Consider the following 27,036-nt stretch of genomic DNA (forward strand, 5'->3'; position numbering starts at 1 on the left):
TTCTGTGCAGTTTACACAACAGAAGTGCTCGCCATCCAATCACCGAAAAATGCAGATCTGCATTTATCACATTCCTGTAACATCCAGCATCAGAGCATGACTCTGAGAGGACACATCTCTTTGCAAATGAAACAAGGCAAAAGTGAGCATGGCTCACATACCCCCACTCACTGCTTGACCCCTACTAAAGTAGGGCCAAAGGTTTAGCCCTTTTGGAATTAATGGAATTAGTCTATTGAGCACGATCTAGCTTGTTATTAGCTGACCTTCCTCAAGACAAGGATGCACACAATTTTTGAAGTGTTGCGCACCCTGGACTTCTAACCCCCAAAAGGCACAACTAGACCACACTGTCAACCATCATACCAAATTTGAAGTTCCTAAGTTAAATAGTTTCCAAGTTCTGCTCCGGAAACGAAAGTGTGACACGCGAACTGAAGGACGGAAGGACAAAAACACGGTGCGCTATATACCCCCAACTACGTTGTCGCGGGGGTATAATGAATCATTTACCCAGTTCCTGCAACATCCTGGATTTGGGTCCAGCTCAGCAATCATTGAGTCCTGACAAATTAAATTTGAAATTCTGTCAGCCAGTTAGATTTAGGATTTACTCACCACTCTGGTCTTTAGTTTCAAACTGTTATTTCACCCCCTTCCCCAAAATATATAAGTGATATCGTTTAGTTTTGTGGGGTTGATGTGATTTCATGCCTACGCACAGGTCCATTCATTCTGTGTGTGTGTGTGTGTGTCAGTGCCTCTGCAGAGAGATTGTTAGCTACATTATTCCAATCACCGTCTTGCAGACCCGCCGTCATTAAAGCCAAGCCATAAAGTCATCATCTAAAAACCAAATCTTGCTGTCAAATCCTGTGGCTTGTCAGATCAAAGCTTCGGCCACATGTCCTCCTACCCAGAAATCCCAGCCTGCGTCCGCACCCCGAGAGGAAAAGTTATATTTTCCTTCAACTTTGATGTGGCTCACCAGAAATGAGTCTCAGACATTTGCCGGTCCCAAAATTGGCCTGAAAATCATTGTCTTCATTTTCAAGGCTCATTGAATAAGTCTATTTGAATGAGCTGCTTCTCGCAGTCGACACACCAGGACCTGGACTGATACTCCGCTACATCTATCCTGCAAAAGCCGTACGGACCTTGTAGTAAAACCTCTTTAACTATCTAACTTTACTTTTCCGAGTTCATAAAGTCCTAAATAACAGGAAAATTAGGTTTATAATTAGCTGCTTTATCAGAAACACAGGCCTTATCAGCATGGCTGCACAGGTTAGATGACCCGGGCCGACTGTGGTGTGTCACAACACGGGGGTGATTGAGTTTGATAGTGATTGACTGCAGCTGATTATCAGGTCAGATATGAGTTGTTCTCCTCTCTGTGTGGACACAGGTGTTCAAACAAAGTGGCCCACTGCAGCAGCTACACATATCACTCGCAAGTGTGCCATCTGCTGGGCAAAAGCAGGAGTGCCCCCCATTTCTGACAAGCAGGTTCAATTCAAGCCTATCTAGTAGCATACATTTAAAACCAGAAGAGAGCTGCATCAAGAACATCTAAATATGATTAAAAGTTCCTCTGTTGACATGAAGATATACATTTTAAAATAGACTCTTGAATTTCCTTCGGGATCAATAAAGTTTCTATCTATCTGTCTATCTGTCTATCTATCTATCTATCTATCTATCTATCTATCTATCTATCTATCTATCTATCTATCTGTCTGTCTGTCTGTCTATCTATCTATCTATCTATCTATCTACCTATCTACCTACCTATCTATCTATCTATCTATCTATCTATCTAACTATCTATCTATCTATCTATCTATCTATCTATCTATCTATCTATCTACTTACTCAAACAAATAAACATGATCTACATATCATATATACATTTCAGGTAATAACAGCATTTGCAAAAGTGATGATTAAGCCTTTTGAATCCTTTAAACTAAAGCTTTTTAAAGTGGCAGTAGGCGGTATATTTTTGGCATCACTGGGTAAAAATTGCATAATAACCTTTCAGCATATTGTAATTCAAGTGTTCTGAGAGAAAACTAAACTTCTGCTTCTCCTCATGGATCTGTTTTCAGGCTTTAGAACATCTATCCCGTGACAGGAGACTTTGACCAATCACAGGTCATAGGGACGCGCCCCACTCGCGGTGTGTGAAAGGGAGATACTGCAGGTCCTTCTGCTGCTGGAACACTTTACATCAACATATAATAAAGGATTATCTGACCCAACGTGGACAAAAGGTGAAAAATATTACTCCATTACCAAGGTTGGAACTGAAATTTAAAAAAAAAAAAAAGGTACAGATACAGATCTTGGACAAAAGTGTCCATATATTATTGGTCCTGTAGTGTATGTTGAAGGATTGTGTGTTCTGTGTAGGGCAGGGGTCAGCAACCTTTACTATCATAATATTACGAGAAAAAAGTAGTAACATTTCGAGAATAAAGTCATAATATTATAAAGTAGTAATTTTACGTGTTATTTTATTTTTTTCTCGTAAAGTTATGACTTTATTCTCGTAATATTACGACTTTTTCCCCTCAATGTGGCCCTAATACTCCGTAGTACATTTGCACTTTGGCCCTCACTGCATTAGACTTATATACTATATACTTAGACTATAAACTGTGTTAACTTCATCACAATGCTCAAATGTTTTGTGGCTCCAGACAGATTTTGTATTTATTTTTTTGCCTAAAATGGCTCTTTTGATAGTAAATGTTGCTGACCCCTTGTTTAAACCCACAATTTAAACCCTTTATCACCAAACCTGTGTGTGAATGCCACCTAGTGTGCAACCACAGGTACTACACCAACAAAACTTACCTCCATGGCAAAAGCCAGCATTTATACACTGCTTTAATACAGACAAAGTTAACTAATGCCTTATAGAAAATGTCAAAAACAACGACAAACAACTAAAACTTTAAAAAAAACTCGTACTTATGCACTTTAAATGCATTTAGAATAGGTAAAGCTGCCACTAAACACGTTTTGAGTAGCACCATACACCAGATTACATTCAATTATTTGGCAAGTGTGAGACATACCTCAAACAACTTCCATTAAATACATTTAACAATTTTAAAAATACAATAGTCAATACTGCAAATGCTTAGTTTAGTAAACGGCAAATAAATTACTAACAAGTCAACGTGTAAAATCGGTTTAAAGTTAGATAACGTTAGATAACAGCTGCAGGTTTTAGAAGCAACAGCTCTGAAACAAGTGATTTTGTGATATTAATAAGAACAGATTGGGGGATTTAGTACATGCCGAATTGAAGAAGAGGAGTAAGTGATTTTAAAAAAGTCAAAAGTTGTGTTTTTGTAACGTGAAGTGTTTGCATTAACGCAGAGATTACCTTAAATTGACAGTTTAGTGAATGCGGTTCTGCAGTGGTGTAACGTTGCAAAACAGAACGGGTTAAATAACTACCATTGGAGGAATAAAGTCAACAGTTTGTACTAAAGAGACTCACTTTTAAGTAAAACACATCCATCGGCGTGACTTTGGAGTCGAGGTAATCTTCGTAGACTTTAAACTGAGTCAAAGAGTCGTGGAAACGAGAGACGGTGCCGTTGTTGTTGTTCTCCATCTTCACTGCGCTGTGTGTTGTTAAAGGTTGCTACAGCAACCGCCTTACCTGTCAGGTTGCGTCACAGGAAGCGGAAGTCAACAAGTCAAGTCGCATGTGGGGGAAAACATTACTAACATGGTACAGATTCAGAAATAATTCATCCATAACATAGAAAACATTTAAGCATTGTGATGAAGGTAACACAGTTTATAGTGTAAGTACATAGTATATAAGTCTAATGCAGTGAGGGCCAAAGAGACAATGTTCTACGGAGTATTAGGGCCACATTGAGGGAAACAAATCTGAGATTTCAAGAATAAAGTCATAATATTACAAGAAAAGTCGTAATATTAAGTGAATAAAGTCATAACTTTGCGAGAAAAAAGTTGTTATATAACGAGAAGAAAGACATAACTTTACGAGAAAAAAGTTATAATATAACGAGAATAAAGTCATAACTTTACGAGAAAAAAGTCATAGCATTACGAGAATAAAGACATAATATTACGAGAATAAAGTCATAAACAAGAAAAAAAGAAAATAACACGTAAAATTACTTTATAATATTACGACTTTATTCTCGAAATCTCAGATTTATTTTTTTTCCTCAATGTGGCCCTAATACTCCGTCGTACCGTCATACCATAGACCTACAACAATGATAAATAAAAATTAAAATGTAAACAAAAAACAGTTATTCATTTCCAACGGGCTTCGGCGGTGCTGTTGCTGTTCTCCATCTTCACTGCGCTGTGTTGTAAAAGGTTGCTATAGCAACCAGCTTACCTGTCAGTTTGGCGCCACGTCACAGGAAGCGGAAGTCAACAAGTCAAGTCGCATGTGGGGGAAAACATTACTCAAAACATTACTAAAATGGTGCAATCAGATTCAGAAATAATTCATACATAAGAAAGGGTGAATTGCCGTAAAGTGAGACGCCTAATCTCCAGTGGGTGTAGGTCTTCCTCAAACAAATAAAAGTCAATAATACCATTGAAATTTAAAGGGGACTGTTTGTAAGATTCAGAAATGCTTGTTAACAGCCACCTGTGGCCGTTAAGTCAACGAAAGTCAGAGTGGTACTGGGTATGGATTTAATGTATTGGCTTAATATCATAATATATATAGTTTAGTCTCTTTGCTTCTAAACTCTTTGGTGAAACTGCGGTAACTTGAGCTGCAGAGTGCTAAACCGTGGTACCGCCGGCCGCCGTCTGACTTCCGTTGCTCCTAAAGTAGTGTTATTATGGTATGGATGACCTCTGTGCGAGGCCAACGGCTCATGTTACTGCAGTCTTGTAAAGGGAGGAGCGAGTGGAGGGGGTATTAAATGGTTGCAATCTGCAACCACACCACTAGATGCCGCCAAATCCTACATGCTGTACCCTTAAGTTCAAAGTAACCAACCCCTATATCACTGTCCTCAGTAACACTGTCTGTCTGTATGCATGGCTGATACACTGAACTCAATATACCCTTCATATTGAGCCTAAACTTGGAATAATGTACGAGATGACGAAGTCAATGCAGTCCCATGATGTCAGTCCCTAAATTCTGGCAAATCGACACCAGTTGGCACCTTCACTGACTGTAAAATACAGAATAAAATGTTCTCGGCTCCATTTACAGAAACACTGTGACTCTTGGCTGTCAGTATCATCTTTTACTATCATTTTGTTTAATTTTCTCATTCAGCATGACTTTTAACGGCTCTGCAATGACGTCTGCGGAAAGTGAGGTAATGATTTAAAATGTTGTTATTAGCGCGCTTTCATGTGTTGTAACTTACGGCCAATGTGAGCACACACAGACGGACAAATCAGACACAAAGAAGTGGAGGCAGATGGCAGGCAGGTTAACGAGGGGATCAACTTCAAGCAGAGACTGTCACGCAAGCTTCACGTCATTCCTGAGGTCACCAAGTGTTTTATACCTAGAAATAAAAACCCACTTCATTATTTAACACCAGTATGAATAATAAACGCAAAACTACTGTTGTTCTTATTCTGTGTTGAACATCTTTTTCATGGTGATTCTCTCTTTCCTCTTCTGACTCATGTCACCTGATTTTCTAATGAACATTTATAAAGGATCTTGGTCATATTTATGGTCATGGACTGAAATCTACAATTTACAGTATAGGCCTATATAATGTATTTTATAAATATGTATCCAGTACTATTTGATGAATTACAAAAATGTTTTACGAACTTCAAAGAATTTCAGTTCTGAGGAAACATCTGATCATGTTTAGCACCTTAATTTAAAAGAGAGAGGGAGAGAGAGAGAGAGAGAGAGAGAGAGAGAGAGAGAGAGAGAGAGAGAGAGAGAGAGAGAGAGATGGCAACTGCAGCCATGCTTGATAATGAATAATATAATACAACTTCCATAAAGTTGGGGGACTTGCCAAAAAAACAATCACAATTGATGCAGCAGAGGCCGAGATATTCTGAGTTTTAGTCCCTAGTACGGGTACTGACCTCAGACCTCGTCATGGAAGAGAGCCGAGAGAAGGAAAACAATCTCTTTTTGTGACGTAATGTTAATGAGGCTAAATGTTGAATCATCAGTGTCGGGGGAGGACGTTGGTCAGTAATCAGCGCTCAGGTCTGTTTTAGACTAAAGTAAAAACTGTCATGACCTCAGAGGATTTGGAGAACATCAACCAACACAGCCGTCAGTACGCACGCACGCACGCACGCACGCACGCACGCACGCACGCACGCACGCACGCACGCACACCTGTCTTTCATTAGTCGGCCACTGTGCTCCTCGTATCGTTGAAGTGTCATATACAACATAAAACATATGAATATCAACTGATATATTTAATTTTTTATTAGACATATTACATAAAAAGTCTTCTTCATACATACGTTTTTATAAAAACAAACAAAAAAACACTTCTGGTAGAAAAAATATTTCTTTGGGACGTGTTTGAGGATCACACAGCATAATGACATCCCAGATCATTAAAAAACAAACAGTTTAGAAGAAATCCAGAGCATATATATATAAATATATATACCTTTTCTCTGTATTAACCTGTGTATTAACCTTATAATAGAAGCATTTGACCCCTTTTGGTGTTTTTTTTGTTAGAAATTCTTTAAATTAATATTTAGTCTGGTAAATTAGGCAGATTTTCTTTTTTTTAACCATTTCCCTATGTTCTTATGAACTGGTACTCGTGTCCCATGATTGTCTGTCATTTTGCATATTTTTTGGCAGATGTGGTTCAAGATGCAGATTAACAACATGTCCTATTATAATGACAACACATTTAGATTATAATGCAGCCTTGATGGATGTTTGTGCACAAAGTAGAGTTCTGCACTGAGACGAGAACCTGGGCCATACCCGCATCTTTTAAGGACCAGTGTGTAACATTTAGTGGGATCTATTGGCAGAAGTGGAATATAATATGAATAAGCATGTTTTCTTTAGTGTATAATCACCTGAAAATAAGAATAGTTGTGTTTTTGTTACCTTAGAATGAGCCGTTTATATCTACATATGGAGCGGGTTCTCTTCACAGAGCCGGCCACCATGTTCCTACAGTAGCCCAGAACGAACAAACCAAGCACTGGCTCTAGAGAGAGACTTTTGCGTTTTCACGTCGGCCGCCATAGTTATCCGACACGCTTGGCACACTGGAGAAGTTTCAGTTGGTTGTAATCTGTAACCTCACTGCTAAATGACACCAAATCCTACACACTGCACCTTTAATACCCGACAACTGCACTGCCAAATTTGAGACCTGAACCCCTACCTGAGACACAAAGCTATATTTTTGTTTTATATCAACCACTTCTGAGTAATGGGCATTGCATACCTACTTGCAACACAGATTATTAGGACCGTCGGACAGAAAAAAGAAAAGATTATTGTGATAAATTATATCTGAAAATGACCAGACCTGCAGCTCAAGCATGCAGCTTTTAGTGGTGCAACGCCATGGTTTCGGTTTGTATTGCGGTTTCTGGGTCACGGTTTCAGTTCGATTTTATTTTGCACATTAAGGAGAAGAAAAACAAAACCATATCCGAAATATATAAATGAATTAATTGATAGTAATGAATGATATTTCTATATTATGAAGCCATAACACTGATTTTATACATGAAAATAAGGCAGGCTACTTAATGGTCAAGTAGGCCTGTGTTCAGTTAATTGCCTCTTTTATGTATCTGGCACCTCGGTGCGGTTCAGTTTGGTTGTATATGGTTCAGTTTTTACATCCCTTGTAGCTTTACGCAACAATACGACCTGAACCTGACATGAAAACCCAATACTTTATCGATTTCTGTGCCTTCTGGTTGCTTGTTTTCACTTTACCTTGCACCAATCTTAACCACATCTGTAGATCACTTGAGTTGCACTGTTCAATAAAAAGTTTGAATTTAAAAATGTACCATAATATTGCATAAAGATATGAGAAAATGCACCATATCCATAACCCTAAACAGCCTTTCTTACTCACAGTTCTTTAGATAGAGACATGTACTGTATACTCTTTGTTGTTACATGCAGAAATTAGACATTTGAGAGATTTTCATCTAAGTTGTCAAAACATAATGTGACATAAGTTGTGATATAATGTACTAGGAAAACTTTCTCATAGGTTAATACACAGGTTCTGACAGTGGAATAGTATTTTGACAGATTGTCCATTTGATTTTCTTTGAGTGCTTCTGCAAAACGTACCCCAAACTCAAAATGATTAAATTAAAGAGAGCGTTTGATTTATAGTTGAGGCTCTTGAGGAGGCCAAACGCTGCCTTCCTCCCCAGAGACGTCCGTGTGTTCCTGCATGGCCTTTCCACGGCTGTTTGCCATCTGATACACCTTCAGCTTGAACCTTTCCCAAAACAAGAGACCGCTCTTTCTCGGCGTCTTTATCCCCGCGGTGACGGCGTTGCTCGCTCCTCCTGAGGGGGAATGCCGTGAGGTCATGACTCTGGATTTTTCAGGGGGGGACAGCCGGTTGCTAAAATGATAGTTTTGATGGACAGTTTTCTCCCTGATCCCTCACAGCTGTCCAGGAGGAGGAGGTGGGGTGGAGGGGAGTCTCCAGAGATCCGGTCCTCGTTTTCATGTTGATTATCACAAATCTGGTGTTAGCGAAGGGACAGTTGGTCGCTGTGTATGTTCAGGCAGGAGACATGTTTGAAGCACTTTCCCAGCCAGGTTTGAGAGCTTTTCATGTCTGAAAGTAATTATATTTTATTGTTTAAAGCTGAAATCCACAACCTATTTTTTGTTTAACCATCATATTTTAGTCATCTGCGTGGTGGAGTGTTGTCAGATGGTAAAACATTGTTGGACTTGCTGTCTGTGTGCTGCTATTGCTCTGAGTAGTGACTTGTTAGCTTTCTTTTAGATGTATTCACATGTATTTATTATTATTATTTATGTAATAAGGTATTATTATATTATTTACGTGTTATTTTTCTAATAATCTATTCTTTTTATTGTTATATTTATTATTATTATTATTTATGTAATAATTCATTTCTATGTATTATTTGTATTTATGTATTATTTTTTATTTATTTTTTATTTATTTATTGTTTATTATTTATTATTCTCTTCAGTGTAACAAATTGAGCTGCATTTCTTGGGCCAATAAAATTGTGCAATTTTACACATGTTTTTTAGTTCCCGCCTCATTTTAGATGTATTTACACTTATTATTATAAATAATAATAATAATAATAATAATAATAATAATAATTTATATTCATCTATTATTTTGTTTTTATTTATAAATTATTTATTATTCATTTTGTGTTATTTAAATTGTTTTCAATGTAACAGAGTGAGCTGCATTTCTTGTGTTATATATAATTAAATTAAATGAATTAATAAAATAATAAATAATAAAGTCTATTCAACTCTGCCACAACTTTTATTTTACAAAATTTGTTATCCCATTCTACTTTGGTGTATAATTTCATCACTTTAGGGACTGTACAAAAATTGTTTCACTTTTTAAAAATGCAAAAGCATCCCCATCAATATCACCATCTTCTTTACACCGTCCCCTGAGTTAGAAAAGGAAGTTGTGTCTGTATTAGCTACTAATTGATCATAATGTGGCAAATAAAGCCTTGATACAAAGACGTGATTGTTGTTGTCTGCTTATGGCAAAATGCACATTCATTATTATTTATTTTTATTATTATTATTATTATTATTTGGATATCAAAAATAAATAAATATCACAAAAAATTGCGGAATTAAAATGTAAATCTGGGGTGAGAAACAACTTAAAATACCATTTCCTGCTATACCATAAAATTCAATGCATCCTCTTTTTAGCAAAAAGATACATACCCCTTACCCTTTTCTAGTCCCATAATAAATAGCGTACAGTCCCTTACTTACTGAAATAATGATGGAGAAATATGCAGAAAGTTATGGATTTCAGCTTTAACAGTATCTGATTTTAAATTAGATTAATTGCCTAAGTTCACCATGTACACAAAAGATAACATAAAACAGGACAGGAAACTCCCAACTATGATCATAGCTTCAGCAGAGTAAAGCTCAATAGTCGTACCTGGCAGCCCTTTGAGGTTTTTCACACGTAGATACCCGGAATGCTTCGAATGTCATAAATGACCAGTTTTTTGGGATCGTCCACCACTTCTATGTCCAGCGTCTATGAACTCTGTATCCCCCAGATGGAGCCAAACCCAATGACTTCTATCCAAACCGGTACTTGGGCCAGTACTTGATTGGTCTTGGTGGCGTTCCCGAGCGGACGGCCTTCGCCAGAGGTTTGGGCGGCGGTGGCGGCGGCGTTTTCCTCCTCTCTTTGCTCCTGTCCGTGATGGTGAAGCCTCGCTCGCCCTTGTCGTGCAGGTTGACCCTGGGCAGGAAGTGAGTGGAGACGTGCTGGGATTTGACCCTCGGGCTGGACCCCATTTTGGCTTTCCCTCTCTTGTTGAGGGCCACGTACCAGTCGCGACCGGTCCGGTGGTTCATGTGGATCACTGAGGCGTACGTGTTGTAGCTGTTCTCCTGGAAACGCTCCCTGAACTTACAGTCTTCTGTAAACCACTCCTGCAAAAGAAGGGAAATATCAGCTATTAACAGGTGTTGCCTTTAATCTCAGTCATAAAGCTGTCGTTCGTTGGTTTCAATCAGTCAATGAGACTATTTGTGATTAATATATGAACCTTTAAATCCACATGATATTGGATATGTCCACATGTAAACAAGGCTCAGCTGCGGACCATGTGGGAACTGTGTTTGCATGCTACCATGTAACCTAACCCCGTCTCTCTCTTGTTAGCTGCTGCTGAGATAATCGTTTTTAAATTGGGGAGAGTAAAAGTAATGGCTCCTTAACAAGAAAGCTTCCACCAACAAGCTCAGCCAGATCCTCCCCACTGATTACATTTTATTTCCTTGTTAATACTGATCTGACACAAAGGCACACATACACATTTACACATGTACTACTACTGTGAGAAACTTTTTGTGATCCTCTGAATAAATTGTCCTTCATCTGAAAAAAGGAGCAGGAAGGTCACATGCATATAGTCTTTTCAAAATTACCTTCCGTCTTCTCAGGAAACAACTTAGTTAGATTAAAGCTGCAGTAGGCAGTATATTTTTGGCATCATTGGGCAAAAAATCCATAATAACCTTTCAGCATATTGTAATTCAAGTGTTCTGAGAGAAAACTAGACTTCTCCTCCTCATTGGCTCTGTTTTCAGGCTTTAAAATATCTAGCCCGTGACGGGAGACTTTGACCAATCACAGGTCATTTCATTGAGAGAGCGTTCCTATTGGCTGTGCTCCGGTCATGTAACCGAACTTTCTCATTCTACAGCTAAACCGTGCACTACAAGATGATTCTGAGAACATCTGAGGAGAGAAATAGGCATTAACGTAACAGAATATTGATTCATATTTGATCAGCGCTGCCTAGTTTGACCGTTTGGTCGGAGTTCAGAGTGATTGACAGCCGGCTCTCATAAACGACAGCTGGACAGCAGACCTCAGATCAGCTCTGACTGCTTGTTTTCCTCCGGTCTGTGAAATCTTGCAAATGCCGTTAGGAGCACCGGAGGACACAGAGGAACATGATTTTTCATGTACTACTGTCACGATATAGCAACCCTTTTATAAAAATAACTTTTTTTAATCATATTTGCTCCGATCTCGTCTACTTCAGCTTTAAGGTGACAAAACTACTTGGTTAGGTTTAGCAAAAGATCGTGGTTTCGGTTCAAATAAGTGGCGTAACTGAAGTATGGAAGTTATGTGGCGTTCACTCTTTATACTTCTTGGTTCACTATTACGTGGATTACATATGAATTGATTTTGTGAGATATATATACGAATTACGGTGCATTTCTTTTTCGTAGGTATAGCTACAAACGGTGTATGAGAAGAGCTGGAATTAACACAGGTGATTGGATAATATAGTGTGTAAGTGTACAAGTCAGAGACTGTGTGCCTAAATCTCCTGTCATATTTGCAGCGGGCCGTAGAGTATCTGTATAAGGGACCTTTATTTCACTATGAATCAATCAATTCAATTAAATTGAAAATTATGTAGAAGAGTCACATTATGATTTCTCACACAGTAGATGATCAGAGAGGGCTACGAAATGAGAACGGAAAGGAAGGCTGATGTTCAACCTGTTGCTGTATGTAATGACCAAAATTGAAGGGAAAAATTAAAAATCTTGAATTTCTAGTGATAAAGAGCTGGATCATTTTTGTAATACTATGATTACAACAGAATTCAGAGTGGGAAAACATCAAACACTCATCCCATTGTGATCTGATTGTGTTAGCTGCTGTTAAACTGACACCGCTCCAAAATAACTAAAGGATAATAAAGGAGACTTGTCTTTCATCTCGGTGGAGGAATTCAGAGTCATCTAAAGGACTTTCCTTATCACAGAGATGCTTTGACTGACAGCAGCAGAGCCTCCTTTGTTCTGGTCAAACACTCATTATGGTCCGCAGTCTATCAGCTTCATCCAACAAGAACTCACTGATCATGTTGTTCATTACAATAACAACGGACTGATCAGCGGATTATTGCGTTTCACAGAACTGTGTCAACTGATAAACTGAATAAATGTGACATATTGAATAGATCAATTTGATATTTATGGAGAAATGTACCACTTAGGCGATGCTATAAGAAGGAATTAGCATATTTGATATATCTATTTCTGCAGATGCAACATTATGGATTCTGACTCGGGTTAAAAAGCATAACAGTTTTCATCTGACCACCAACTGCTCCTTGTGTTGCTATAATTTACTAAAAGATGTCAAACAGGGGCTGATATGTGAGGCTATTTCCAGCCCAGTCACCAGAAACAAATGTCAACATTTTTTAAACGTATTTAAGAAACATATTTTTAGTTTTCGTTGAGAAACATCGAACGTATCCCGTAGTTTGCAAAAACATGCAATGCCAACATTTTTCCCGGCGACTGGGTTGCTATTTCAGCTCTGGCTTCTCATTTGCGTGGGCAGTGCCGATGACGTTAGCTATATTTTAGCGATACAGACTGGTGAATTAAAATGCTTTTTATACATTAATGCATCAATAATTTTAATCTGAATGATGTAAATACTCCCCACATCACTGTTGGTGGTCTAAACTGTAATTAAACTGAAACTTTGGGTCACGTTGGGTAACTGAAATAAGTCAACCCGATCTCACGGGCGTATAAATATCACGACATTACACAGACATTCGGCGTGTCATGTGGACGCATTTTAGGCTTTTGTTGTATCATTTGTACGCCACGTAAAAAAAACTACGGTAACGTCCGGTAACATCATGGTTGGGCTTAAAATAAGAACATAAACTACACAAAACACGTAGGGAAACAATGCAACATAAGTATGGAAAACACACAAACTTAACTTATAAAACAAAACACAGGTCTCCTGATTAAAAGTCCTGTGTTTGTTGAACCCATCCACCTCCCCTCCTGCCCGCCATAAGTGGTCTTTCTTGCTTTATATTCTACGTCACTATCTCTGAACGTAGCATATATGTATACGCGGATACGTTTACATTGCAGTCAGTACAGACTACATGGCGTACACATGACAAGCCAAACGCAAGAACAGCGTTCTTATTGCACGCTAAATGTCTGGCTCATTATCGTGTCATTCATACGCCTTTTCATGCAAACAGGTTGAATAAGTTGTGTACCAAACTAAACATCCTCTACAAAAATGCTCTGGACGATGAACTATAGCATGCTTAGTAAAAATATAAAGACAACTCTGGCATATTACGCTCTGCTACAGCACATTTCAGAAATGAAAATATTCGTTGAATGTTCCCGTTTTGTGCCTAAAAATATCTCGGGTGGGAAACTCTGACATGTACCCAGGGATGCCTGCTTTCTTGCTTGCAGTACGACTTCCTTGTATAACCTCCTGCCATTCTGAAATAAAACAAACTGTTCTGCTTTGCTGAAGAGTGCAGCATAGCAGAAAATGATGCCATTACAGCGTTTGGTAAACATGCCAGTCACAGGAGAGAGCGCTGCGCCGCCGCGGCACAATAGTACCAACCTTTAAGTTATTCAAAGTGACCGACTGTTGTTTTTTAAAGATGATTAGAAAAGTGAACAGAGTCGCTGCTACGGGTGGATTGCAGTGATTTAACAGAACGCTGCATTTGAGCAACATACCGGCTCTGGTACCAGTCAGGGAATTACACATCTGGAAACAAATCCACTGGAGCATGTATGAATGTACTCTCTCTCTCTCTCTCTCTCACACACACACACACACACACAAACAGGAATACCAGGGAAAGCTTTGGCTCCTGCTGTGTTTCATAGGATTTAATGGCCGCGGCCAGATTCCAGAGATCTTATTGTTAAAATCATAATGCTTGTACAGCTGTTTAACCTGGCTCTTGCCCTGCTGCATTGGTCACACTCTTTTAAAAGGGACCTTTCCCATGATCCTCGGGGTTAGCTGTGCTGAGGGCAGAGGTAGAATGTTACAGATTTCACCCTACATAAATAATATGTCTTCACAAATGTGTCCTTTTTATTCCTACCACTGCTACAGACAGATGGATGGAGTACTTTATTATTTCCACTAAAATCTGAGACTACAAACTGAACTAAAGCTACACTTTAACTCTGCTCTGATATGCACAGACTTTAAAGACTGGGTTTGTAATTATCTGATTGAAAAACACTTCACAGTCTAACATAAACCTTAGACTTAGCTGGAAAAAAATGCTAAATATGACGGCGTATTAAGGCCATTGTAGGTTAGAAAATATGAATTACGGACTTCTCATACAAATGTACGTCATCACTGCATCAATGGTGGAATGTAACTAAGTACATTTACTCAAGTACTGTACTGTACTTATGTACAATTTTAAGGTACTTGTACTTTACATGAGTCAAGTATACTTCTACTCCACTACATCTCAGAGGGAAATATTGTACTTTTTACTCCACTACATTTGTCTGACACTTAGTTACTTTTTACACAAAACATATATGATGCAGTACTGTACTACAAATCTACAAAGTAGTATACAAAGTATCTAAAATTGGCTCCAGATTGATGAACTACAACATTAAAATGTATTCATTAGTGACAAAAACAGAATAATATAATATTTTATAACACACATTTGCATAACTTTTACTTTTCATACTTTCATAAGTATATTTTGCGGATTAAACTTAAATACTTTCACTTAAGTAATATTTTGAATGTAAGAATTGTACTTGTAACAGAGTATGTTTAGATTTTTGTATTTCTACTTTTACTTAGGTAAAAGATCTAAGTACTTCTTCCACCACTGCACACCACAGACTCCACCGGTAAACACCCTTTGCACTCGGCGGCTCACGTTACTGCAGTGTCTGAATTATTTTCTCGTAAATTTGCGACTTTAATCTCAGAGAATTTCCAAGTTTTTATTCGCAAATGTATGACTTTATAATCTCAGCGAATATTACATTTTTTTTCTGGTAATTTTTGCAATTTAAATCTCAGTGAATAGACAAGTTTTTTCTTGTAAACGTATGACTTTAATCTGTGAAATTCTGAGTTGTTTCTCTGAATATCACCTCCCTCCCCCGGCTCCGTATTTTTATGATGATTGTTTTTTGATGACAATGGTAAAGTCTGCTTTATTATAACTCTTATGTACACTGACTTAAGGAACTGGTCTTGTTGGGAAATGGAAACACCTAATGATCAGACATAAAATGTATCTTCAGTATGAATACATCGTAGGTGCAAAAGACTCTGTAGCTGAGACATATCTAAAAAAAAATGCCAGAGTTCAATCAAGTGGCTGCATTTCTCTCCCTCTCTCCTTCACTGTGTCACTGTGTTGTTGAACAGATGCAGGTGACCCTTTCACCTTCCTAAAGATTATGTTTGTGATGGCTTGCTGAGAAGGTCATGCAGAGCAATGTGCATCTGTCTCCTAGCCCGTTCTTCAGCCAATAAATTACCGCTGTGAAAACATCTAAATATGAGATATGACAGACGATGCAACAAGATAAGGTTCAGGGTGTCACCTGACACCGCGACGTGAGGCCCGAGCCCGTCTGTGGCCCCCGAGGTTTACATCCACCCCCGAATCATCAAGGCGGTTAAATAGCACGGTGCAGCTGTAGACACAGATTGGAGTTTTAGTTGTACAAATATTTCTCCGAGGCAGAGCTGCTCCGGAGGCAGAAATAAGCTCCGACTGCAACGGTTGGAGCCAGAGAGCGAGTCTCTCAGAGCGCTAGGTATCCACAGTAAAGCTGCAAAAAAGGAGCTCTGATTAAAATATCAAACTTAAATTTAATGCAAATAAAACAATTTATATAAAAAAATTAAAATGTCTAAAAACTTGTTATCTATGGCAGCATATTAGGACCATTGTAGGTAAAAATAAAAGTGACTTCGGAGCTGTGGGAGGGGGTGATATTCAGAGAAAAATTAAGATTAACGTTGTACATTTCTGAGAAGAAAATTCACAAATTTACGAGAAAAAAACTTGAATAATCTTTGAGCATATTAAATCATAAATTTGCGAGATAAACCTCAGAACTTTCTGAGATTGTACTCACAAATTTACGAGAAAAAGACTTGTATATTTTCTGAGATTATCAGTCATAAAATTGCGAGAAATAATTCAGAAAATCTTTGAGATTATCAAGTCACAAATTTTCTGAAAATCAACTCACAAATTTACGAGAAAAAAACTTGAATATTGAAGATTTTAAATTCTTAAATTAAGAAAAAAAGACATGACAAAAAAAACTGTTTATTTTTGTCAAAGAACCACGTTGCTTCACTTTCCAAGGTTGGATCAGCCTCATCACACCTCAGACGACACTTCAAATGTGTGTTTTATTTCTCATAAATTTACAAATTTAATCTTGAAAATCCTTTTTTAAACTTTTTGGCAAAAAATCTAAACTCAAACTAACGCAAACTTTATGCCGAGCTTTCAACTAGTCTTCCTCAACTAATGGCACTATAGTTGTCATGGAGCAAACTCCATCTGCCAAAAACAGGTCACGAGATCTAGTAATCTGGCAGCTCTGACACTGAGGATCACAGCAAACCAAAGATAATTCAACACAGAAAACATCTGTGAGGAAGACTCCATCCATCCATGCTGACTGAGGCGCCCTCGAGCAAGGCAGCTCCAGCAGTGTTGATCTGTGAGTAAACTTTCCTTTTGATCATGAGGATAAATAATGAGTTATGAAGCTTTTCAGCATTTTCTGTCCTTGACTGAGGGGCTCATGTTAATATTAATAACGCTGCTTCCTGCTTCCCTCCTGTCCCTTAATGAACCTGAAAACAGCTCCACTCTAACGGCATCAACTTCAGCCTGACGATACAAAACCAGACACAACCAACAGACGAACGACCTCTGAGCTGGTGCAGAAGGAGTCTCATTTCTGACATTTGGACAGTTGGGAGATGAGGCACAGATGAGGGCGGATTGCAGACATGTTGGTCCACAAGAAAGAACCGCGGTTACATGACAGACTTCCAGCAGAACAGAAAAGATGATCAGGTTTTAGTTTGAGTCTCCTTTCTTGCATTATTTTCTCTTATTATCCACGTCTGCCCAGTTTCTATTTAAATCTTGTTTGGATGTGCTCTGACCCCGACAAGGTTTGTAATCTGCTGGTGGACGGCTCACAGTCGCATTAGTACAGTTCTAGAAAGCCGTGGCTGAGAATGCACTTTGAGGAAAGACGCCACATCACTCCCCGCTGACGGGGTTTCATGAAACAATACCAGGAGCTGAGGGGAGCATAAATCGCCGCTGCTCAGCGTGCACGCCCGCAGCAGCTCACAGACTCTCCGTCTCTCTCCGACTGGCTGATTGTTTACTCCATATATTGATCGTCACTTTGTGGCTCACTACTCTGTATATTATCAGCCGTCCCAGACAGGATTTAATCTGCTCTTCCCATTAACACATGCTAATAGGGAGCTGCTTCTATCTATACGCCTGCCAAGGCTCCCGCAGATGACTCGTCGGCGCGGCCGGCTGCCGGCTGGCCGGCCGGGCCCGCTGACGGCGGCGAGGCCAAGCTGCTGTGGGCAGATTTGGGCTTACTGTGTGTTTGGGGGGATTTGAGAGTCTTGGAAACTTGTGGCTAAAGATTACAGCAGTATGCCATGACATGCTGATGTCAGATTTGGGGGATTTTGTCATGCAGCACAGATGCAAAGCTGCACAAACTAATAAATAAGACAAATATAGCTGCACTAGGCAGCGTTTTAATGGAGAAATACACCCGTTACATGAGACCACAAGAAGCAGCAGAGACGGGCATCACATCAGCAGATTCACAGTATTCAGCCAAGTTAAATTCTGGTCTGGTAGGTATGGACACTGAGTCTGCTCAGAACACAAGAAATGGTTAATCAAAACAGAAGTAAACAATATGCACCCGACTCAACAGTTATCGGGCCATTAAATAGGCGTTATCAGTCGCTATAAGCCTCATAGATGTGGGTCAGTACGGGCCTACTACACCTACTACGTTGTTAAAGTGAAAGTGAAACAACATTTTGATCCCAAACAAAAAGGCTTCTTTAGGTTTAGGCAACAAAACTTCAAGTTCTTTAGGTTTAAACAATAAAACTACAACTTCTTTAGGTTTAGGCAACAAAAACACTTAGTCAAGTTTAGGGAAAAATATTGTGTTTTGGGTTAAAATAACTACAAATACAATTACATGTTGTTAGTTTCACACCAGATGTGAACCCCAGTCTCCTAGGTGAAAACCCTGTGAAACACGACTCCAGTGGAATGATTATGTTGCTTTGTGTCTGCCGGATATGGAAATGGGCGACTGTTTGCTAACGTTTTAGCAACGCCAACTTTATAAAGTTGTAATATATCAGGATATGTGTCTGATTAGTCTCACATAGCCAGACCTACAGTATCTCCACCCTTCTTTTTAGCGCTGGAGAAAGGTCTGACTGAACCCCATATTTCTGCACTAATGTGAGTTCTTCTGCTCAGCTCTGACTGCTTGTTTTCCTCTTGTCTGTGAAATCTTGCATATACCATTAGGAGCACCAGAGGACACAGAGGAATATGATTTTTTTCACAGATTATCTGTCTCATGCACTACTGCCAGGATATAGTGACAGTTTAATCAAAGTTATTTTTATTAAAGTTGCCAAATGTAGCTTTAACTTAACTGTGAGAGTTTAAACATTAGCACGATGCCACAAATCCAAACCCGTCATAGCTAGTTAAACATTTGAAGAGCCATGCCAGCTGTATGATTGGACAACAACATTGCAATCAACACTTGTCATCTACACATAGTCTACAGTAACTCTGCACAGTCAGCAGTGTTTATGTGCTGAGAGAGAGTTCAGGGTGACCACCAGAAGCAGTGTGTGGGGCGTGTTGGATACTCACGGTGGCGTAGAGACGTCCTCTTTTATTCATGGCCAGGAATCTGTTACTGTAGACTCCTTTGATGCCGATGACCCCCTGAGACACCGCAAAGAGCTCCAGGACACCTGGGAGGACAAACAACATGCTCTGATGATTGATGGGCGACAGGGTGTATTTTTACTCCTCTTGTCGTTTTCTGCATCTCGTCGCTCCTCCAGCAGTCTGAATAACAGAGTGATCTGCTCTACCGTCCAGTCGGCTCACTTATCCAGTTCACTGTATGTCTTTATCAACCTTCTCTGGCAGTCAGAGTGAATATCAATAACACACAGAAATAATTGCTTAATTGCATTTTGCTTTTTACCAGAAATGCCAGTTGCACGCAGCGACATCTTCTGGTGTTAAAAAGTTGAATGTGTCAGTTTCCTACTGTGCTTTCAACCGTTGTTTTTGGTCGTCACGTTTTATCTGTTATGTCAAAATCAAACCAAAGTCATGCAAGTGCAATGGAGCGTTGCAGCAGTAATGAGAGCTGAGGGACTCTCTGAGTAGCTGTTGTCTTTTAGACGATCCCGGGACAGTCTGCACCGTGCACACAGACATTTACTCTACATGCACTGCAGGCTGTTAATGTGGTCTGCAATATATATATAGTAAGAAGTGGATGTAGTCACCGTGACGTCACTCATTGGTTTGAGGGCTACGGTTTTGAAGCCTCGAGTTCGGCATTTTGGCCGTAGCCATCTTGGTTTTTTGCAACCAGCAGGAGAAGGTAGAGTTAAGTACAACCGAACGCATTTGAACTGAAAACAAACTGTGAAAGAGTTTAGTTGTAAGACAAAAACACAAACGACTCCCAGACCGGACAACACCGTGGTAGCGACCTGTCAATCACAAGGTAGCCCTGCCCTAAAGCATCCCCTGCTTTATGGTCTACTTGACTCTAAATGGGATCATAATTTACTAAATGAACATCATGCTGTATTGAAGAAGACTTGAAACTAGCGATTGAGACCATAAACTCATGTTTATAATGTTTACTGAGGTAATAAATCAAGTGAGAAGTAGGCTCATTTTCTCATAGACTTCTATACAATCAGACTTCTTTTAGCAACCAGAGGAGTCGCCCCCTGCTGGCTGTTAGAAAGAATGCAGGTTTAAGACACTTCAGCATTGGCTTCACTTTTCAGAGTTTCAGTTGTTCTTCCATGCAGAATAACAACATACTGGTTCAAAGAAAAAACTCGTCATGGGCACAGAAATCTCACAACAAAATGCTGATATTGACACGATATTGTCAAACCATTATATATCCATCCGAGTTCAGTTAAGTGTCACAGAATGAAAATAAAAGGTGTTATCCTAGACGAACATTGTCTGTGCAGTAACTGTAACTGTGTATTAAGTACTAGTCTCTGAGGTATTCAGTGATATGAAACGTAATGCAGTGTGATGGTAAAAGAATCTTCATGTTACACATCTAAGACGGCCCGTCTCCTGCTCGTCTCCAGCGCTGTCATGCAGGATTCAAAACCACATGGCTGTCGTGTTGAAATCCATGTAACCTGACAACTCTTCTGAAGGGGACCATGAAATGGAGGCACAAGTGCACTTTCACAGTGAGCGGGAGCAGCGATGAGGGATCTGATGGTGCAGTAAAAACTTAAAAATCAGATTTATGACTTCAGTCTTCTGGCCTAAATGACTCAGGACGGGATTCACATACGGGACGGTCGGAGCTCTGGCATTTAAAAACTGATGTATTAACAATGTGCTTTAAGTTTAACATAAATGTTTCCAGTCAAAACTCAAGCTAATAGTCTTAATGTCCTTCGTCTGGATGCAGCTGTGTTGAATAATATTCACTGTTCTTATTCGTCTGAGTTTGAGTGTTGATATCTTGTGTTTTATTTGAGTTCAGAGATGTTTTCAAATGGAGAGAAATCATTTTGTGCAATCTTGATGATCATCTTCCTTATTTGAAGATAGTGTCCCTTGTTGTAAGAAAAGTCTCAAAACTGATTTATTTGGATTCAATAAAAAAGGAAATGATCTTGCTACACTGATATTTATATATATATATCTTTCTTATTCACAAGTTATATTAGAATTTTCCCACTTTTTACAGGAGGTAGACTGATAAATTGGCCGATAAATCTGGACCAATATTGCTCTTGTGTGTTTATGTACAAAAATTCACGTCATATATTGTTATTTGATTTTTTTTTTTAACTTTCGATTATCATTATTGGTATCAGCTTGAGCGAAAAAAACATCTTGTAAATTTTCAGCATAAAATCTTCCACGATAACGATGATGAATTTATGAGATTTGTTTTCAATAAAGTTATTTATGAATCCACTTTCCTCTGTCTACAAAAACACTAGATGAACAGTCGATACGTCGTAGCCTCCACCATCGCTACTGTAGCTGCTGTAAAACGGGATAAACTGTTTTGATTGTCACAACCAGGGTTATTATAGTAAACTAATACTGAAAAGAAAAAACTAAAACTAAAAAATAAGCAGTGAAAAATATATTTAGTAAACTGAAACTAAATAAAAACTATATCCTTTAAAAAAAACTCAAACTAAACTGAAATGACTTCGCCTGAATAAAAATATTATTCAAATAAAATAAAAATTAATGTAAAATTTCAGTTTTAGCTCTAATATATCACTACTGAAAAAAAGGAGACAGCATGAATTTCTGTCAACTTTCGTGACCTTGATCCACAGAAACTAAACAGACTTGACCTTCCAGGAGACGGAGCTGCAATAGCTTCACTAGCACAAAGATTAAACATTAAACATTATGTCCATTTCTACACAGTTCTCCAACCATGTATTCTGTATGTGTAGGTAGCTACATACTTCTGAGACATTATAAAAACTAAAACTAACCCTTTCTGAAAACTAACTAAAACTAAACTAAACAACAACAGTTAAAATTAAATAAAATAAAAACTAATTGAACATTTAAAACTATTATAACCTTGGTCACAACCCCCCTCGAAATGACAACTCTGTTCGTTAACATTTGAAAAGTCCAGAAGAGCTGCTGAGTTTAACTATTTTATCCTCATTCAAGTTAGCCTACTCGGCCAGCGGAAGTCTCTGGTGCGCATGCTCAAAAGCAGCAGCCCTGTTCTGATTATAAATAAATATATATTATAAACCATTATTAACTTCCTGGTTTTGTTGAGGCTAATCTGTCCTATATAAGGAGAATATTCTTAAAACTGTAAACACCATGTATTTATGTATTCCATCCCATGTCACTATGTGCATGTAAATTTATGTACATGTATAATGCAAACTGTATGCGATTACCTTAGTGAATAGATGTAAATGTGTTATGTCAACACAACTTACTTGATTTTCATATGTAATGTCTCCTCAATAATGAATACAAAAGGGGGGGGAAATAACTGTAAATTGAGCATTATTTATAATTATTGTTATTATTATTATTAAATATATATTGTGATAATTGTCGACATCAATAAATAAATAAAAAAACATACCATGATAATAATATCGTCCATATCAACCTCAAAAATCCAGTATGCTTTGGGCTGCTGAAATTACTGGACAAATAACCTGCTTATATCCCTGCAAAGTAACTCAATGTAGTTATTAATTACAACAATCCAATGTCTCTTAAATCAACTGGCACAATAATGTGCTTGTATGACAACTTCTTATTGCTCTTTATTTCTTCTTTTGTGACTTATTTCATTATTAAAAAAAAGTCAAATCTTTGAATTTGCCTCTAAAACAAACAATACTTGAACTAGTTTTGAAGGTAAACAGTCTGAAGGTTCAATAATAGACCACAACACTAATAATAGACTGTTTTTAAAGCAGGATATTTTTTGCAGTGTAACATACTAACATTGTTGTGATGACAATCATGCTGATTGTGGATCCAACACATCCTCACTGCTGCACCTGTTACTTCCACATATAGTCTACCTGCCGACACCAACACCAACCAGGCTGCTCAGCCAGATGCTGCTCAGATATGTCACAGGAGGTCAGACAGCAGACTAAGTTTAGGTGCGCGCTCCTCTCACTCCTCCTGTGTAAATCATTATCATTTGATGACATCTAATGACAGTCCTTCATGCTGGTAGGCATCAGGCTCCACAACCAAGGCTGACCCCCATATGAGAACTATTAGGACTTTAAGAACTTTAAACATGCACTATCTGCCTTTAAACATGTACTATCTGCCTTTAAACATGCACTATCTGCTTTTAAACATGCACTATCTACCTTTAAACATGCACTATCTGCCTTTAAACATGCACTATCTTCCTTTAAATATGCACTATCTGCTTTTAAACATGCACTATCTGCCTTTAAACATGCACTATCTGCAACCATCTTGGACTCTAACCACTGGCGCACTTTACACTTACTTTACACTATACATCCTATATACCACTTTATAGACTGCACATATGTACATATTACATTTATTTATTGACGGACTGCACACACTATGTTCACCCATTCACTCTGTATCTTTTATATCTCTATTATTGTTTTTATAATTTTTGTATACCTTTATCTCTCCTGTGTTTCACTCTGTTTGCTGATGTTGCTGCTTTGGCACCTGAATTTGACTGTTTTGTTGCCTAAACATAAAGAAGTGGTAGTTTTGTTGCCTAAACCCAAAGAAGTTGTAGTTTTGTTGTCAAAAACGTAAAGAAGTTGTAGTTTTGTTGCCTAAACCCAAAGAAGTTGTAGTTTTGTTGCCTAAACATAAAGAAGTTGTAGTTTTGTTGCCTAGACCCAAAGAAGTTGTAGTTTTGTTGCCTAAACATAAATAAGTTGTAGTTCTGTTGCCTAAACCTAAAGAAGTTGTAGTTTTGTTGTCTAAACCTAAAGAAGTTGTAGTTTTGTTGTCTAAACCTAAAGAAGTTGTAGTTTTGTTGTCTAAACCTAAAGAAGTTGTAGTTTTAAACTACATAAACTTGATTTAAGACTTGATTTTCAGAATAAAAGGAGGTATTTTGTGGTCTCTGGTCGTGTTGGAGGATATCATAGAGCCGGTATTTACTGAATATATACAGTTTATTATTTATAATGATGTGCTTTCACTCTTTAATGGCCTGTGGTCCCAATTTGTGCAATTGGCATTTATCCAGGAGACCAAAGCTGTCACATCAAATAATATCTCTCTTAATGTTTTTATAATTTTTGTATACCTTTATACCTCTCCTGTGTTTCACTCTGTTTTCTGATGTTGCTGCTTTGACACCTGAATTTCCCTCCAGGGATTAATAAAGGTTCATCTTATCTTATCTTGATATTTAAAGGGGACATATCGTGCTCATTTTCAGTTTCATACTTGTATTTTGGGTTTGTACTAGAACATGTTTACATGCTTAATGTTCAAACAACACATTAGTTTCCTCATACTGTCTGTCTGAATATACCCGTATTCACGCTCTGTCTGAAACGCTCTGTTTTAGTGCATTTCAACAGAATGGCAAAGGAATTGTGTTGCTAGGAAACAGCTTGGGTCCATGTTTACATCCTGTCAGCTGATGTCATTCACATACACTGCTACAGGAAATAAACTGGGACACATTTAGAATGTTAACATTTAAAACTGTGAAATGGTCTAAATATTGTATATTTGTGACATCACAAATGGACAGAAATCCTATAACGGCTTGTTTCAAATGCAGAGTTTCTGAATGTGTGTATTTCTCTGTGGATTGATACTTTCACAGTATTTATAAAGCACTTAAACCTGCTTTATAATATAAAAGACATGGCAATCTCACTTTTTACAATATGGGACCTTTAATGTCTTTATTCTTTATTTATTTATTATTATTCATAGTCTTATCTTATCTTATCTTATCTTATCTTATCTTAAAATAGAAAACAACTGCAAACCAATTAAGAGTGAATGCATGAATGCAGATCTAAGTGCGCATTCTCAGCGAGACGCACATGGATCCATCTGCGCGTCAGACCTTTATTATAATGGAGTAGTTGGGTTCTCCTCCATGCACCGAGAGACAGAAAGACTTACTCAGCTGGTTGGGCTCATGGCTGCCGTTCACTCTGCCGTCGGGATGAATCTGGAGATGGAAGCCGATGCCAACCCGACAGTAGAGCCTGCACGTCCTGCGTCCAGACCTCATCTCCTCCTCCACAAGTTGGCGCTCCAAAGAGACAGAGACGCGCTCTGCTCCGGCGGCTGCAGCGCAAACCAAGTGAGCAGCGACGGTCAGAAGGTAGAGAGGAACATGCATTCTTCAAAAAAAGGAGACACTAGAGCATTTTTGGTGTCGCTCCTCATGAGGTCTGAGCCGTGCGCACAGACGCGTGCAGCAGCGCTCCTGGGCATTAGCCCGGCTGCAGTAGCTGGAGCTCTTCTGGGATATTTATAACGCCAATGATCTCACTACTACTCGATGCATGCCTGAGCTCTAAAGAGCGCTCTTTCATGCAGATTTTGTCGCCGAGATGCCACTCCTGCCTCCTGCTCAGCACCACAGACCCACAGCAGCAGCAGCAGCAGGGCGTGAAGGAAGCGCGTCTGACACCAAACATTATCCAAGGAACCGTCCGCGCCAGGACTCACCGAGCGCGGCATTTTACGCACAGAGAGACATGGTGTTAATAGAACGAGGATGCGGTTAAATCACACATGATAAGACGTGAAAAAGCGTCTTTTCTGCAGGTGTTTCTTTCCATTTAAGAAGAGTTGAATGCAGGAGGTTCAGACGGAGGTTCAGACAGCAGATCATCAGGTGGAGCAGCAGAGAGTTGAAACACTGGGAGACTCAGGCAGCAGTATTTATAGGCTTTAGTCCACCTTATCATCTGATACGTCCACATGCTTACAGGACAAGCGTCTGTCAAGCTGCCTGATGTATTGTGAGCAGTGCACAGTGGCAGATTGTTATTATCAGATTGTTGATTATTGCAAAAAACAAAACACACAATTATTATTTTTTTCTGGCGTTTTGAATGAATGAATGAATGAAAGACTTTATTTCGAACATAAAATAAATAAAAACAGATTCAAAATAATAACAAACAAAACAAGTTATAGTGTCCGAAAAGGAGTAGGTAGAAGTAAAACTTATATTTCCCTATACCCTTTCTCACTTCTCCTCTAATAACTCATATGTCATAGAATGATAATATAATATAATATATAAACTATCCCAAATTTATTTACATCCTAAATTAAATATATGAACAGCATCCCAAGTTTATTTACAACCCACATATCCATCCGGAGTTAAATATAAACCAACCCTTAACACAACTCTTCCTCAACCATATAGCTCCCAAAAATATCTTTTTTGTATAGCTTTTTAAATTGATTTATATTTGTGCTCCGCTTCAACCCATCACCTAACCCACCCCACAGACTGAAATACACATACTCTTCTTTGTTGTACGAACACAATGCTTTTGTAATTCAATTTTCTTCTTAAATTATAACCCCCCTCCCTGT

General features: G+C 38.5%; 2 protein-coding genes across 2 annotated transcripts in view; both read right to left on the minus strand.

Annotated features, from left to right (window-relative positions):
- Positions 1-3,669, minus strand: part of cfap299 (cilia and flagella associated protein 299) — an 89,815-nt gene extending 86,146 nt beyond the window's left edge. Inside the window, exon 1 of the mRNA XM_074639437.1 lies at positions 3,518-3,669. Coding sequence (XP_074495538.1) covers positions 3,518-3,634 — 117 coding nt within the window. The 5' untranslated portion in view covers positions 3,635-3,669. The remainder of the gene's footprint in view (positions 1-3,517) is intronic.
- Positions 3,670-10,029: 6,360 nt separating this feature from the next.
- On the minus strand, positions 10,030-27,023 carry fgf5 (fibroblast growth factor 5). The gene is made up of 3 exons (XM_074639438.1): positions 25,597-27,023; positions 19,561-19,664; positions 10,030-10,687 (listed from the first exon to the last, which is right to left on the minus strand). The coding sequence occupies exons 1-3, from the start codon at positions 25,817-25,819 to the stop codon at positions 10,328-10,330; spliced, it is 687 nt and encodes a 228-aa protein (XP_074495539.1). The 5' UTR covers positions 25,820-27,023; the 3' UTR covers positions 10,030-10,327.
- Between the last annotated feature and the right edge of the window lie 13 nt (positions 27,024-27,036).

The sequence above is a fragment of the Sebastes fasciatus genome, chromosome 6 (assembly GCF_043250625.1).
Source record: "Sebastes fasciatus isolate fSebFas1 chromosome 6, fSebFas1.pri, whole genome shotgun sequence".
Classification (NCBI taxonomy): domain Eukaryota; kingdom Metazoa; phylum Chordata; class Actinopteri; order Perciformes; family Sebastidae; genus Sebastes; species Sebastes fasciatus.

Bases quoted from the DNA above. Each gene is read 5' to 3' on its own strand.
- fgf5 (XM_074639438.1), bottom strand. From the start codon at position 25,819: ATGCATGTTCCTCTCTACCTTCTGACCGTCGCTGCTCACTTGGTTTGC. The intron at 19,665-25,596 runs GTAAGTCTTTCT...TTGTCCTCCCAG, and splicing joins CCATGAGCCCAACCAGCTGA to GTGTCCTGGAGCTCTTTGCG. The intron at 10,688-19,560 runs GTGAGTATCCAA...CTTCTTTTGCAG, and splicing joins GAGGACGTCTCTACGCCACC to GAGTGGTTTACAGAAGACTG.